The sequence below is a fragment of the Crassostrea angulata genome, chromosome 2 (assembly GCF_025612915.1).
Source record: "Crassostrea angulata isolate pt1a10 chromosome 2, ASM2561291v2, whole genome shotgun sequence".
Taxonomy (NCBI): domain Eukaryota; kingdom Metazoa; phylum Mollusca; class Bivalvia; order Ostreida; family Ostreidae; genus Magallana; species Magallana angulata.
The window spans coordinates 50,159,529-50,174,751 of NC_069112.1; the positions used below are offsets into that span (position 1 = coordinate 50,159,529).

The window sequence follows — 15,223 nt, forward strand, 5'->3', positions numbered from 1 at the left end:
AAGGTGAGTGAGAGTAGAGTGTGTAGTGACTGAAAGGGAAGAGTGAGAGGGGAGTGCGTAATAAGTGAGAGGTGAGTGAGTGGGGAGCGAGTGGTGAGTGAGATGGTAGTGAGATAGGAGAGAGAGTGGTGAGTGAGAGGGGAGAGGAAGGGGGATGAGTAGTGAGGGAGTGGTGAGGAGGAGGGTAGCAAGTGGGAAGAGAGGGGGGGAGCGAGTGGTGAGTGAGAGGGGAGTGAGTGCGGAGTGAGAGGGGAGCGAGAGGGAAGAAGAGAGAGGGGATTGAGTGTTGAGTGAGAGAGGGGAAAGAAAGGGGAGAGTGGGGAGCGAACGGGTAAAGAGAGGGGAGCAAGTGGGAAGGATGTGGGGAGTGAAGTGGGAGAGAAGGGAGTGGGGAGAGAGAGTGGAGCGAGTGGGAAGGGAATGGGGAACGAGTGGGGAGTGAGAGGGGAGAGAGTGGTGAGTTGGTCATATTTCATCACGCACGCTGATTGGTTGGATCAGACTGACACTCTATAATGTACAAGAGGCACACGGCCCATTCAGCATATAATTAAGCAGTATTCGTAGTTTTCTTCACTCGGAGAATTTGTTTACAGATGTCTGTATGAAGTTTCTCGATATTTCAACCTTTATCATTTCCCTATATTTTTGAACAATAATTAACAATTCTGCCGATAAAACAATCAAAAAGCAACAATAATGTTTCTATATTAAATTACTTTCCCGGTATATTTTTTCTAAGTGCAAACAATGCTTTTCTGCCTTGTTCTGATAATTGTTTTTCAGCTTTAGAATTTGTTGTTAAAGTTAAAAAGTATTCCTAAGAATATGTAAATGAATTGATTTACAATTACCAATGTGCCAACACTCACTATTTTTTCACTCTATTGTTATTTCTGAAAATCACAATTTTTGACTTTTTTGCATTTTCCAAATATTACAATATCTATATAATTCATTCAAAAGACATTGTAAAGCCTCCACACATGTACAGAACAGGACCATGTCACCAGCATACATTTATAGAAAAAGATTTAGGGAGGATAACTCGTAAGACAAACAACCAGCATTTAAAAAGCTATTTTCGAAATCGTTGACATACAGATTGAATAGAATAGGTGATAACACTTCGCCCTGCATTAATCCTAGGTTATTACAACAAGAGGCCCATGGGCCACATCGCTCACCTGAACAACAGTTCCTTGTAACATTCTATTTCATAGCATATGTTATTTCTATTTTAAACTTTGAACCCCTTTCTGGGGCCCCAGTATTGGTCTGGGGTTTATAAATGGCTTTAACAACTACACTATTTGATGATCCTTGCATTGTAATCTCACAAACTGTAGCATTGTAGTTCTCAAGAAGAAAATTTTTAAACAAACTCCATATATATTTCTATCTTAAACTTTGAACCCCACTTGGGGCCTCAGTATTGGTCTGGGGGTCTTGGGGCCCCAGTATTAGTCCGGGGTCACGATTTTACCAATTTAGAATCTACAATAGCCAATGATGCTTGCTTAGTAATCTCACAAACTGTTGCACTGTAGTTCTTGAGAAGAAGATTTTTAAACATGTTCCCTATATATTTCTATGTTGATTTTGAACCCCTTCTTGGGCCCCAATATTAGTCTGGGGGTCACGGCTTCCACAATTAAGAACTTTACAATTTGAGAATACTTGCATAGTAATCTCACAAATTTAAGCATTGTAGTTCTCCTCCATAAGATTTTTAAACATTTTCCCTCCTATCTTTCTATGTGAAACATTGAACCCCTTCTCCTGGGGCCCCAGTATTAGATCGCTTCTATAATTTAAAGTGTTCACTATTTGAGGATCCAAGTAAAGTACTAGTAATCTCACAAAGTATGACATTGTAGTTCTCGAAAAGATTTTTTTAATCATGTTTCCTATATATTTCTATTTTAAACTTTGAACCCCTCTTGATGCCCCAGTATTAGTCCGAGGGTCATGATTTTAACACTTTAGAATCTACAATTGCCAATGTATGCATAGTGTTATCCCAAACTGTTGCATTGTAGTTCTAAAGAAGAAGATTTTTAAACATTTTTTTTATACATGTTAAACTTTGAACCCCACCTGGGGGCCCAGTTTTTGCCCGGGGGTCACAATTTTAACAATTTTGAATCTTCACTATACATACAAGCTTATGTATAAATTTTGGCATTTCTGGTGCAGTGGTTCTTGAGAAGAACAATTTAAAACATTTATCCTATTTATTTCTATGTTAATCTTTGAACCCTGTCTGGAGCCCCAGATTTAGTACGGGGGTCACGATTTTTACAATTTAGAATCTTCACTATATATACAAGCTTTTGTGTAAATGTTGGCATTTCTGGTGCAGCGGTTCTTGAGAAGACGATTTTTAAACATTTTTGTTTAAGTTTCCGTAAGAATGTAAAATTATATATGGAAATGAAACCAGCCATGTAGAATTACTCATTTGTAACTTTATAATAAACATCACCAAAACAGGACCACCAATCAACAAATAGCATGTGTATTTCTGTAACATTTTCACAACAGGGATGTTGTCAACATTTTATATAGTTAAATGGATAAGCGCTACAACAACTGCATGAACCATAAGTTCAAAGATCTGATTAACCTTAAATTGGATATATATAGTAGCTCTACTATACACGTGTCGCGTGCAAATATGTTTAAACGAAGCTTGTAAGTGAAGAATATTTAATTATAGCTATATACGCAATTAAATACATTTTATCTATTTAAATATAAATTGAGAAACATGTTAAGTCGTATTGATGGTATTTTTCAAAAAATATTGCATACATCAGCTTTGTAATGATAAAGAAATGAAGTGCAGGCACGTAGCATCGGGGGGGGGGGGGGGGGGGGGGGGTGGCCCCCCACTTTTTCTCGCAGCAACAACCTTATCAAAATTTACATATAAAAAGTTGAATTATCATGGAGTTGCCCCCCCCCCCCCACTTTTTTGGGAGTATGTAAAAAATTGATATGAAAATAAGGAAATTAGGAGTGAAATTAAAGTTATATACTACGCCATAGTATATAGTCAAAGAACAATTCCTTATATATATATATATATATATATATATATATATATATATATATATATATATATATATATATATATATGGTTAATAGTTGTTAGTTATGTGAAAACGTTTCAAATCGTCATTCATGAAACCCTAGCCTTTCTTCTCTCTATTCAAAGGGGTCCGATAAAAATCTATTTTAACAAGACCTTGGACTTTCGGTAGTATATAACTTTTTTTGCTTCAAAACAAGTAAACTATGACGCAGGTTTCAAGTAAAATGTACTGAGATTGTGTAGTCTTAGCTAAAAAGCCCGGGAAATCTTGTTGATTTCAAATAGCCACATCTGAGAGGTCAGCAAGGTCACCAGGCCTACGTCACATTGCTGCTTGACACACATACCCAAAGTCCAAGTTCCTGTTTTAAAAAATGGTTCTATCATAATCATGTGAGATATGTGACCTATGAGTATCTTACCTCCAACTTGTAATAAAAAAAATACCAAAAGACTATTATCAATACTTTTATTGTTCTTATGATAATAAATGATTTAGGATGAACGTAAAATTATCATATCTAAGTTTGTTTGTTTTTGTTTTTTTTTTTAATTTTTATTGTTTTTTTGTTTAAACGAAAAATTTGAAATGCAATTTTCTGAATATTCTATTATACAAATTAAAGTAAGACGTCGTACGATGGATCACAGAATATAGAATATGTTATCTCTAATATCACGTTTGCATAAATATTGTAAGATTATAACTAATCAGTGCACCGTGAATCACTGGACCCGGAACACGTCACGCTCTATTGATTTGACTGGTTCCCTGTCAGCACGAGGTTGACAAGTGTGAAGTAGCCGTAGGAATTACACAAACAAGCTAGCGACACTTGTGGATCTATATGTGCAGCGATTTCTGTCGGGATTTTACCTTGATTTAGTGAGTCTTATTTTCATTACTTTTCCTCTATATTATATTACACTTTATGTTTCGATGTTGTTGGGTTTTTTTAAAATAATATTCATTTATTTTTTTTTTAATTTCCAAACTCGGTAATACTCTGACAATCATATTATTTAATGAATGTTAAGACAATCATATCATTTTTGACAAAGAAAAAAAATTCCGCAAACTTGGAGAAAACTTGTGGAATAAAAATGTGTGCCATACATTGCCCTGCAACATAGAGAAAAGTTAATAGTACATTTAGAGGTAAAGTTTATTGTGTCAAATGAACTCGCAATAAATGTACACTTTCAGTCGCCCAAAAATTACAAATATGATGAGGTTGGACACACGAGGAGATTGTTCTCCTGCCTGGGTCGTTAGCGGGCGGTGATGGATGGGCCATGATGTTCACCCCGGGGCCACACCGCGCCACAGTCACTCCGTCTCACGCTGATCGTTTCTGTCTTCTGTTGAAGTACACAAGATCCTTCAGTTTAACAAAATAGCGTACAAATGTCGTGGAAGTGTCAAAAGTACATTGATATCGCTAGCAAATAAAATGGTGTCTTTTCCATGAACATTTACAACTATTCAAGGGTATGTTCATGTTTTCCTCTAAGTTACCAATTCAAATTACAATTTCAAATAGATTGAACCAGATCGTGAAGTAAACTGCGAAATTTAGACAGTAATATCAGCTTTTTTCGACAATTTCCTTACAACACTCTTCAGCCGACAGAACTGTTTAATTTGATTTTGATGATATTCTCTGCTTTTTTGTTTTAATGGCTTAAAACGGCGTTTAACTGAGTACGTGGGACTCGAATCTTTCCTGAACCTTCTGCACAATAACAAGGGGTGCAGTGTAGATGATAGGTATTTACGAAGTGCTGAAATTGTTTGCATTCTTATTCCCCGCGGACCGTTGACCAGGGATGTACTGTCTTTCAGTCTGCCACAACTTTAATATTTGGCAAATATTAATTTCTGTACCATACTTAGTCTAGATATACTTTCAAAGTATGACAGGCATGTTATCTACATGTGCTAATTACCTTTCAAATAATTCCGTAAAATACGACAATGCCCGTGTGTCAGTGATCAGGAGGTCACACATTACGAAAAAAGAAAACAAGTATTACTATCAGTCGATCTTGAATACCGGTAAAAATCGTATTGGGTTGACTCTATTAATCCAGTTTACATGTAATGTATTTGTACAAAGTAATTTCTCAGCTTACAAAATGTTAGTCACTGCGGGGGTACTCTGTAAATGTGTTCAACAGTCAAACACGTCCTTGTTTCACCGTATTTTTCACTGATTTGTAAGAAAAAACTCGGGCCAGGTGATCGAGTGTTGATTCATCTCGTGTTGTGATTATATGTGGTGGCCGCGACTCACTCTCTGTCAGCTTTAGTGCCGTACGCTATAAATATCGCAATTATAGACATACATCCTCCTAAAAACCCTCACCAAAATGTCTGAAAGATATTATGTTTGGTTCCTAGATGACATGTTTGTCATTGCTATACCGATCTAAAATTTTATAAAGAAACTTCAAGATGAAAATCTACAGTGAGAAGTGTCATAGACAGTTATATGTATCAAACAATTGTTTATTTTCAAATGTATTAAGAACTTTCCCCTGACATAATATTTCTTTCAAAACAATCTGCATTTGAGTTTTCAGAAAGGTCACACTACGACTCCTTAAGTCAGAGAGGATCCTCTTTTTTTATATTCATAATTCTTATTGGTGCTAAAGAGTGAATTTTCCTCCGAATTGTCTACGAACCCGAGTTAGAATCCCCATATGCGGAATTTTGAAACTGTTGTTTTAAAATTCCACCTTGAAAGAATTAATCTGCTCCAAGTTTTCCTCCTTAGGAAAAGCCGTCTCTGTATAGAATCCCCCCCCCTTACATGACAGCAGTATTACAATGCATTTTGAAAAAAATATGCACTTTGAAAAAACAATTCTAAGTGCGTTGATATGGTTGATATTAATGCACTTTGTAAAAAAATTGTGCAGGGTCTTGTCGAAGTTGTTTGACTCTCAATTAAAATAGATAAATGGTCAAACCTAGTTTTGTACGATAAGACATTGAAAAGAGAACCCATGCGATTTTTAGCATTGTCATTGTCATTGAATTGCAATTTCGCTTTGAGAAAATGATTAAAGAGTTAATTGAGATAGTATATCAAAATATCATATAAGCTGCACCAATTACCGGTCAGCCGTCCTTTCAAATAATATATCTTTTCACGTTGTGAGTATTAACTCTCTGAACAAAAGGGGAAATAAATCATGCTGGACACAATAGCTGACCTATATACTGCGTAAATAGGCTTATGAACAAATATATTGACAAAGTATATCGATGGCAATTTATACTAGTATATATTTTTAATATTAATGTTGGCTCATATGCTTAGTGTTTAGTTGATATGCTTTGACGGTTGTACATGTAACTATCTTACTTTGGATATTGAATTGATTTATTCCTTTTAAATTTGAGAAAGGAATCTATGCCTAGAAACCTGCAGATATATAAGGAATAAGGAATCATTCTTTGAGTATTATGAGCCTATGAGGTGATAATTTCGGTCGGGGTGTGATCAAATCCAATAAAGCCCGAAGGGCTTTATGATAGATTTGATCACACCCCGACCGAAAATATCATCTCATTATATTTAAAGAATGATTCCTTATTATTTATATTTATATAATTTTAAGCCATCGTACGATTATATATTTAAATATTAATAAGCAAACTCTGCTGGCGCCTCGATTTGGCGTCATTTGTATTATGGGTTATATAGTACAAAATCGATACGTAGTGTTATCACAGGCAAAGACATTGGAAAATGTAAATATAAATGTTTATGGAATTACAATGATGTTTGGGAAGTAAAGATGTGGACGCATTCTTCAAGTAAATGATATAAAACTTTGGTTGTCTCCTCCCTATTTCCAGTTATGCTAGACAATATTAAACTACATTTACAAAGAAATATAAACACTTAATCCGACTAAAACAAAATCAGTTAAGATCAAGCCCATATTTTGTGATTTATTCGGGGTTTTTTTCAAAGTGCATTGAGTGTCTTGATAGTAAAAAAAATCTAGATGTATACTCATAACGCACTTTGAAAATTAATTTTTAAAGTGCGTATTTTTTCTGTCCCCTTCTTACATTTTTGCTATTTTCCCGTTTCCGATTCTACTACAAGAATCTTATTCATGTTCGTTTGGGTTTTTTTTCGCCCGAAGGAAAGAGCTTATCATTTTACCGTGACTTGAAAGACTGAGGGGTCTATGTTATAAAAATCGTTATTTTACAACAAAACAAAACAATGCATGTGCAGTGGCTCATGTTAATTCAGAGCCAACAGCTATTATCTTAAATTGTCTGTCGTTTAAATATCGGCAGCGATAATTTATCGCACTTTGGTCAATTTCAGCGAAATTTAACACAGCAGTTAGTCAAATACCATGGTAAAGGGAATTCAAGTTTATTAAATCAAAGGACCGTAATCTCTCTCAAAGGGGGATTATTTAGAATCATTAGCAATTTCTATCAATTTTTGAATAAAAATCAGTGGAATTTATTGTAGTTTTGAATTTAAAAAATGTTTGCAGATAAAAATAAGACAAATCTGAATGATAAAAGTATTAGAATTACGTATAGTAGTCTCTGATATTTTGTATAACTGACAGAAAGTTTTTTTTCCATAAAATTACACACAATTAGGCCCAGTCAAAATATTTTTCTAAACATAATTTTCTAAAAATTATAGTATTTCTAGTAATATTCTTAAATTCTAATTCAGATTTATTACAAATAATGTTGTATAATGATATTACATAATGTTGTGGATGTGCGACATTGTACACTATGGCTCCGACTAAATAAAACAAGATTTGATTTTCTCCGGTCTCCTAATTTGGTTGTGTGATTATGATTCCACAATTCTGACAAAATATTTTGGGCAATATATCAAACTGTTCCCTATTTTCTCCCATGCTTTCTTTAAAAATCACTGAAAAAATGACGTCGAAAGACTGTACGGAGCAGCACATCTTCGTCAAATTTAGCAGAGTTAATTCATTGAAATAATGACAAATGTTTGATTAAAGTTTATTTGTTATTTCAGAAAGAATACAGAATGGCTTTATAGATACAGCAACATCCTAAGCAACAGATGAGGAGATTTATCGCATGATATCATGAGTCTTTTAGGTAAATCTTTCTACCAATCCAAAGTCAACTTAACGAAAGTACTTGTAATCAAAGTACATGTAAAAGAAAAGCAGATATTAAATTGAACCAATTAAAATATTAGATTGTTTTCTCATTGTTTAACTTATGTACACGATGGGTGTATTGTTTTGAGCGACAGTGTGTCATTCAGTCGATCCTGTACGCGAAATTCATTTTAAAACGCTGAACTTAATTTCGTAAAACTTTGTTAGTATATAGGGCACAATCTGTAGATGAATAATAAGGAATTAAGATTCTATTTTTTTTCTATAAATTTTGGCACTTTTAAATTTTAAGTTTTGCTGTAATCATAGACAAAATGATACATGTAGATGTGCATATTTGCAGGAAGTTTTAATGTGTTAATATTTGAGAGTATGCTCGTTTTAAATTTAAATTACTTTGTGTATTTAATGCATACCCTGCCATATGTTATGCGTAGCATGCATCGTCAAGCAATGAGGGAGCGTGGGGTATGTGAACTGTCTCACCTTTTCTGTCATTTTAATTTGTGTGTATGTACTTTCATTTGGCAGAGGTATTTCAAAATTCTGCTAACTGCGAAATTAAAATGTACACACGTACATATACCCTTATCTTAATTATTATTCATTAAATATTTAGATGTCTGATTCATAGTCTATCCCTGTTGCTGTTTTACGGCTTCATATTTATCCCTTGTTTTGCTATAACTAAGACTGGACAGTAAACAATGTCCAAATAACTTTTGATTTTATAATGAGGTTAACGAGCCCTGATTGATGGTCACTAATTATTGACTAGCCTCCGTGTAAGGTATAGTTTTCAATGACACAAATGCTCTCTTACAGAATGTCCTCCATTGTTAAGTCTCCCTAAGACGGAAACAGCACACGTGACACCAGAAGTCGTTTTGAGCACTTATGATCGATATATTGACGCAAAAGTAGTCATTTCCTGTCCGGACGATTACCACGTTGTAGGACCGGAAGCAGCAGTGTGCCTTGATACCGGAAGCTGGAATGTTGAAAAGCTTCCACATTGTTCTGGTAATTTTTAGTAATGACTTATCATTTTACACTGAAGGGAAATACTTACGTTAAATTTAAGCCTGTACTATCTCAAGAATAGGCCAAGTAATAAAATTTCACAGAAACATCATACACGAACCCCACAGACAGTCTCCATACGCGTATTTGACCGTGGGTCAACTTTGCTCGTGTTCATGCTCTATTTTCATTGGTTCGTTCACGTTTTCATGGAGGTAACATTGCCAATCTTGTCAATGCTAACGCATGTATCCATCAACAACAGCTTGTTAAACCCTTTTCGCTTTCACCGGAGGGTACTTTTATTCGCGAAGACTTTCTTTCGCGATTTACTTCCCATAAACTGGTTTGCGACGAGTAATGTTCACGACCAAGCCTTCTCCAAATCAGTCTTGTTAAAACACCTACACGACAACGATGATTCGGGGCGAGAAATATTCGCGACGACGATGTCTTCGCGAACTTCGCGAAAATGTATCGCACGCGAATTTAAGTTGGTTTACAGTATTGTGTTGTAAATTTAACCAGCAGTTTTGTTTTTGTTTCTTTTTTGTTTTTGTATTATTACAATCGGGATCGTTATCGATTGGGTTGTTCAACTTGTTTTTTTTTTTTCGGGGTACAGAAGAGGGTAATAAGTAATATTGTGCATAACAGTGCATTTATTCACAAATTTCTACCAGCGAATACCTTATGCACTTGGCGAAATTACAGGAGATTAAAAAAAAAGAGTATTATTTTACCCTTTTGTATTTAATTTCGATTTCAACTGTAAAGTTTGAATTTCCTCTGTTCTTTTATCTCTGATTAAAGCATAACGTCTCCCTTATAATAGTTCTGAAATAGTTGTATGCTTGAAGCTTTCATTTAAACAATAGAATGCTTTCTTTGGTGATTCATTCGGAATATGAAGGTAGCGACATTGCAGAAAAAATACATAACCCGCTAACGCGGGTTATGTAAATTTTGTCTGCAATGATCGCTACCTTCATTACCCGAATGAATCATCAAAGAAAACATTTTATTGTTAATATTAACATCATTCTTTTAGATAAATTGATTATGAAAAGTAAGTAATATTCACTATATTACTGTTAATGTACGTAAGTACGTTAACTAAAAGAAACAGCCAAATCGTCTCACAGGAGACTTTGAGTCTGACGTCGTCATGATTATTTCGTGCAGTCCGTGAATTTTCCTAGGTAGTTGTAGGTCTCGACCAATCGATAAACTGGGCTTGTCAAGTTTTGTCCTGTCACTTTCTTGTCAATTTCAGCCGCTGTAGATTTCGACTAATCAATAAACGGGGCGTGTCGATTTCAATCTGGCTGTTTCTACAGAGCTATGAATTAACTATAAGTTTTCGTACGAAATAGAGGGAATAATACTTAGTAGATGTAAATATAAAATGATACAAACCGTAAAGGACATATATTTCTTATGCAATACCCTCAGAATGTTTGTTCCTATAACAAAACTCCACAAAAATGAGAAAAATAAATAATCATGAAAACATGAAAAGTTTAACTTGTTTGCTCTTCGATCAGTATGCATATGCATATGCGATGCTTTTCGAGAGTTTTATCATACCTGTCAATGAGTTATCATAGACTTTTACTTTTTGTAACAAAATTAACATGCAATAAATAATAATTTGATTGGTAGATATCACGTACGGAGTGCCAGATTCTACAAAGATCTACATAGCTATATTCGCCAGCTGTGGCGTACTGGTCATCCTGTCGTTCGCAATCCTCATTGCTAGAATTCTCTGTGTTTTTCGAAGACCTTTAGAAAAAAGGTAATGACTTTGTCACATTAAATGATGAAATTGAAAATTGCTTTGTATAAATGTTGAGTGTTCAATGCTAAATATTTGTAAGTTGAATTATCTTTCCCCAGAATAGATATATATCAGATTGTATTATAAACGTTTTAAAGATCAAGATAATCATCTGATTATCAACTAAATGCAATAAGAAACCTTACGGATGTTGTCAATTTCTTAGCTCACGAAATGATCTAGGGAAAAGTACAGAGTCGGTGGCGTCTATTCGGTACTTCCCACAGAACGGACAGTTTCACGACCCGGTGGTGCCCAATCTGCATCAGAAAGAGACTGGGTTTGATAGTTTCTATAACCCTGGTTATATAAGTAACGAGATGTATCCACAGACGCGATACACTGAGCATACGCAAGACCATTGGAGAGGCCGACAGGCAAGCTATGACAGTTCCTTTGATGGCGAATCTTCTATGGGATACATGTCAGTTCATACTTTGATACTTCTGTTTTTACAATTTAATTATCATTTTTTAAAAATGTAAATGATTGATCGTGTATAAGGCATTCATTGTATTACAACCATTATCATATCAGATACCCTTTTGCATCTTCGCTAGCCAAGGGTGACGATCCACTCTGCTACTCTTTTCACGTGAAAAGAGTAGCAGAGTGGATCGTCACCCTTGGCTAGCGAAGATGACCCTTTTGATGCGATTTGAATCGCTTTCAAATTTGAATTGTCCACAAGTAAAATACTTCTGTCTGTGACGTGTGTCACTGATCAGTTGAATACAAAATATAAATTTGATTCTGTGCCTATGTGTGTGAAGGCAATAGATTTTATCAATAATCAATCATTATGATAAAAATCATTACGGAGGCTAGATGTTCAATAAATTAACCATCAGATCTACCTAAAATTTAAAGATATAGTTTTAATTGTTTAATCAAAAAATTATTATCAAGAAAAGAAAAAAAAATTTTTATTTTACCTTATGAATTTATGTAGTTTCCTATGTTTTAATATAGAGATCATCTTCTTGAGGAGATCAGTAATGTCTAAAAATGGCCAAGACCATCGATCCATCTTAATTGAATTGTATGTAGAATTGAAAAGATTCTGGCGTACATCGGGTACAGTTGGTTTATAAACAAATCTCGATGAACAGCTTTAAATGTCTGTAATATTGCTTTACACAATTACAATTAGTGGCGTGTAAGTACAATTAGTGGCGTGTAAGTACAATTAGTGGCGTGTAAGTACAATTAGTGGCATGTAAGTACAATTAGTGGCGTGTAAGTACAATTAGTGGCGTGTTTCATGTTGTAGAGTTGACGAACCAGATAGCGGACAGCGGGACTGGGGCTCTACAGGAAGCACGGACATTGATAGGTATGATAAGTAAGTACTGTATCACACACACACACGGACATTGACAGGTATAAAAAGAAGTACTTTAGCACCCACATACGGACTTTGACAGGTATGATATGTAAGTACTGTAACACACACACACTCACACACACGGACATTGACAGGTATGATATGTAAATACTGTAAAACACGCACTCACACACACGGACATTGACAGGTATGATAAGTAAGTACTGTAACACACGCACTCACACACACGGACATCGATAGGTATGATATGTAAGTACTGTTACACACACACTTACACACACAAAAAGTGACAGGTATGATAAGTAAGTACTGTATCACACGCACTCACACACACGGACATTGACAGGTATGATAAGAAAGTACTGTATAACAGGCACACACCGACATTGACAGGTATAAAAAGAAGTACTTTAACACACACACACGGACTTTGATAGGTATAATATGTAAGTACTGTAACACACGCACTCACACACACACTGTCATTGACAGGTATGATAAGTAAGTATTGTTACACACACACTCACACACACGGACATTGACAGGTATGATAAATAAGTTTTGTTATACACGCGCTCACAAACACAAACATACAAATGATATGTTTTCCTTTATATTAAACTTGGTTGGTACGTGATCAATCCTTCTATAGGACTTTTCAGGAGCTTTGATCCCTTACTAACCAAGTTCATGTCTCGGTAAACGTTTTAATTTGCTGTTTATTTCTTTAATTAAGTTTCAGTGGGTTAAAAGGTCATACGTGTAGTTTTGACGTCAAAATGATCATCGTATGTTTTGGTTTAACGGTTGGATTATTTTAGCATAAAAATATGATCATGATTATAACACAATATTTTACACAAGTATAAACAAAAATAACAAACAAAAAAGTTGACTTTGCCCTTCACAGGATTTGATCACGTGACCAATTAAGTTATACAAATGTTTTTAACAATTCAACTTTGCTAATCTTTTCTTAATTGAATGTTCACTGTAATGCAATTAACGTTTTAGTATAAAATATTTGAGAGGCCATTTTCATTTGTTTATTAAACAGATTTCAAAACCCGCGTCCATGTCGAATACAGGAAGTGGTAGAAGATGATAGGACGTCATTTTGATATAAACTTACACTCCAATGACGATATGAAGAAGCAAAGAAAGAAACATCCTTATTTATTATGTTTATTTTATTTTAAAATGTTTACCATTTTATCATATTAATGCACCTGTGATAATCAACATATATATATATATATACACCTAAGTACAATGTATACTGATTAAATTTGTGTGTTAAAGATTCAATGTTAATTAAATGTGAAAATTACTGTTTGTTGTTTTTGCTGAATTGTCATTTGTTGCTTGTTTTTTTAGCTCATCTGAGCTGAAAGCTCAAGTAAACTATTCTGATCACAATTTGTCCGTCGTCCGTCTATCCATCTGTAAACCTTTTACATTTTGAACTTCTTCACTAAAACCGCTTAGCCAATTTCAACCAAATTTGGCACAAAGCATTCTTAAGGGGTAAGGCAAAGATAAATTGCAAAAAAGAAAAACCGATCTTACTTCAAAGCGGAGAAAACCTCGAAACTGTAGAAAAAGGGGGGGGGGGGTGCATTTTAAAAATTCTTCTTCTCAAGAACTGCTGAGTCAAATTCAATGTAATTTAGCAAAACTAATCCTAATGGAAAGAATATTATAAATTGCAAAAATTATGGGCTAATTCTGTTTCAAATCTGAGTTTTTATGAAAATAATAATAAAGAAAAGGCGTGTTTTAATTATTTTATTGCTTCGGGTTCGGTATTCCATGAGTCTTGGTAAAATGGGCAGGCAAACCCGGGCCGGAAACTGTGAGCTCTGTATCTTGCTTATAATTCTTATGACGTCAAAATTTTGGTTGGTCATTAGAAATGTCTCGCTAAATGTTAAATATTTGTACCCAAAAAAAATTAAAGGATGATATGCTGTATATAGCTATTCTCTGGGCCCTCCTCTTTATACAATGAATAATGTGAAATCTACATCATTTTTGATAGTTTTTCAGACACGAGTAAACATAAACGACACCGTTAAAACAGCTTCCATAGTTCTGACACATTTCTGTTGCGGGGATAAAGGAATTATCGCTATTCCTAAGAAATATTACAGAGGAAAATTATCCTGGTTTGTAGCCATTTGTTATATTTGAATAAAGATGAAAATATGGGTGGGCCTTAGAAAAATAGAGTGATGTGCCTGTCAATACTGTAACATTGATTTTTACAGCTCTTTAACATGTCACGTGACAACATTTTTCATTCCAGTGTATTCATCAATCAAGTGTGAGTAAAGTTATAAAAATCACACGAGTTTACGCCAGGCAAACAAGAGTCATTTAATTATAATAGGGAAGACAAATTAAACTTTTGAATGTTTTTAATTTGAGGAATTGAGCGCATTACGGTATAATTTTCTTCTTGATATCTATAGGATTTTTTAAATAAAAAACGATAGCTTTTATTATATTTTTTTTTAAATATACAATAACTAGTCAGTAGTTGAGGAAGAAATGTTTCTATATGCTCTCATATATTTTGACCGCTTTATAAAGTAGGGAAAGGGGAGGGGGCAGAACGAAAATACAGGGAATTGGAAGTTTACAATGTACTCATACCAAATGTTTAGTTTTATATCTTGCATAGGATTTCCTTATTTTGAGTATTCCGTAAAGGTACAATGTCAAAGAGTACGCGGATGCA

General features: G+C 34.5%; 1 protein-coding gene across 2 annotated transcripts; it reads left to right on the forward strand.

Annotated features, from left to right (window-relative positions):
- The first annotated feature begins 3,854 nt into the window (after positions 1–3,854).
- On the forward strand, positions 3,855–13,812 carry LOC128170697 (uncharacterized). Of its 2 annotated transcripts, none has more exons than XM_052836454.1 (7): positions 3,855–3,986; positions 8,155–8,240; positions 9,092–9,289; positions 10,955–11,090; positions 11,299–11,556; positions 12,406–12,477; positions 13,538–13,812. In XM_052836454.1, the coding sequence occupies exons 2-7, from the start codon at positions 8,228–8,230 to the stop codon at positions 13,599–13,601; spliced, it is 741 nt and encodes a 246-aa protein (XP_052692414.1). In that variant the 5' UTR covers positions 3,855–3,986; positions 8,155–8,227; the 3' UTR covers positions 13,602–13,812. The 2 variants fall into 2 exon arrangements, with proteins under 2 accessions (XP_052692414.1, XP_052692415.1); XM_052836455.1 differs by having other exon boundaries at positions 12,406–12,468.
- The last annotated feature ends 1,411 nt before the right edge of the window (positions 13,813–15,223 follow it).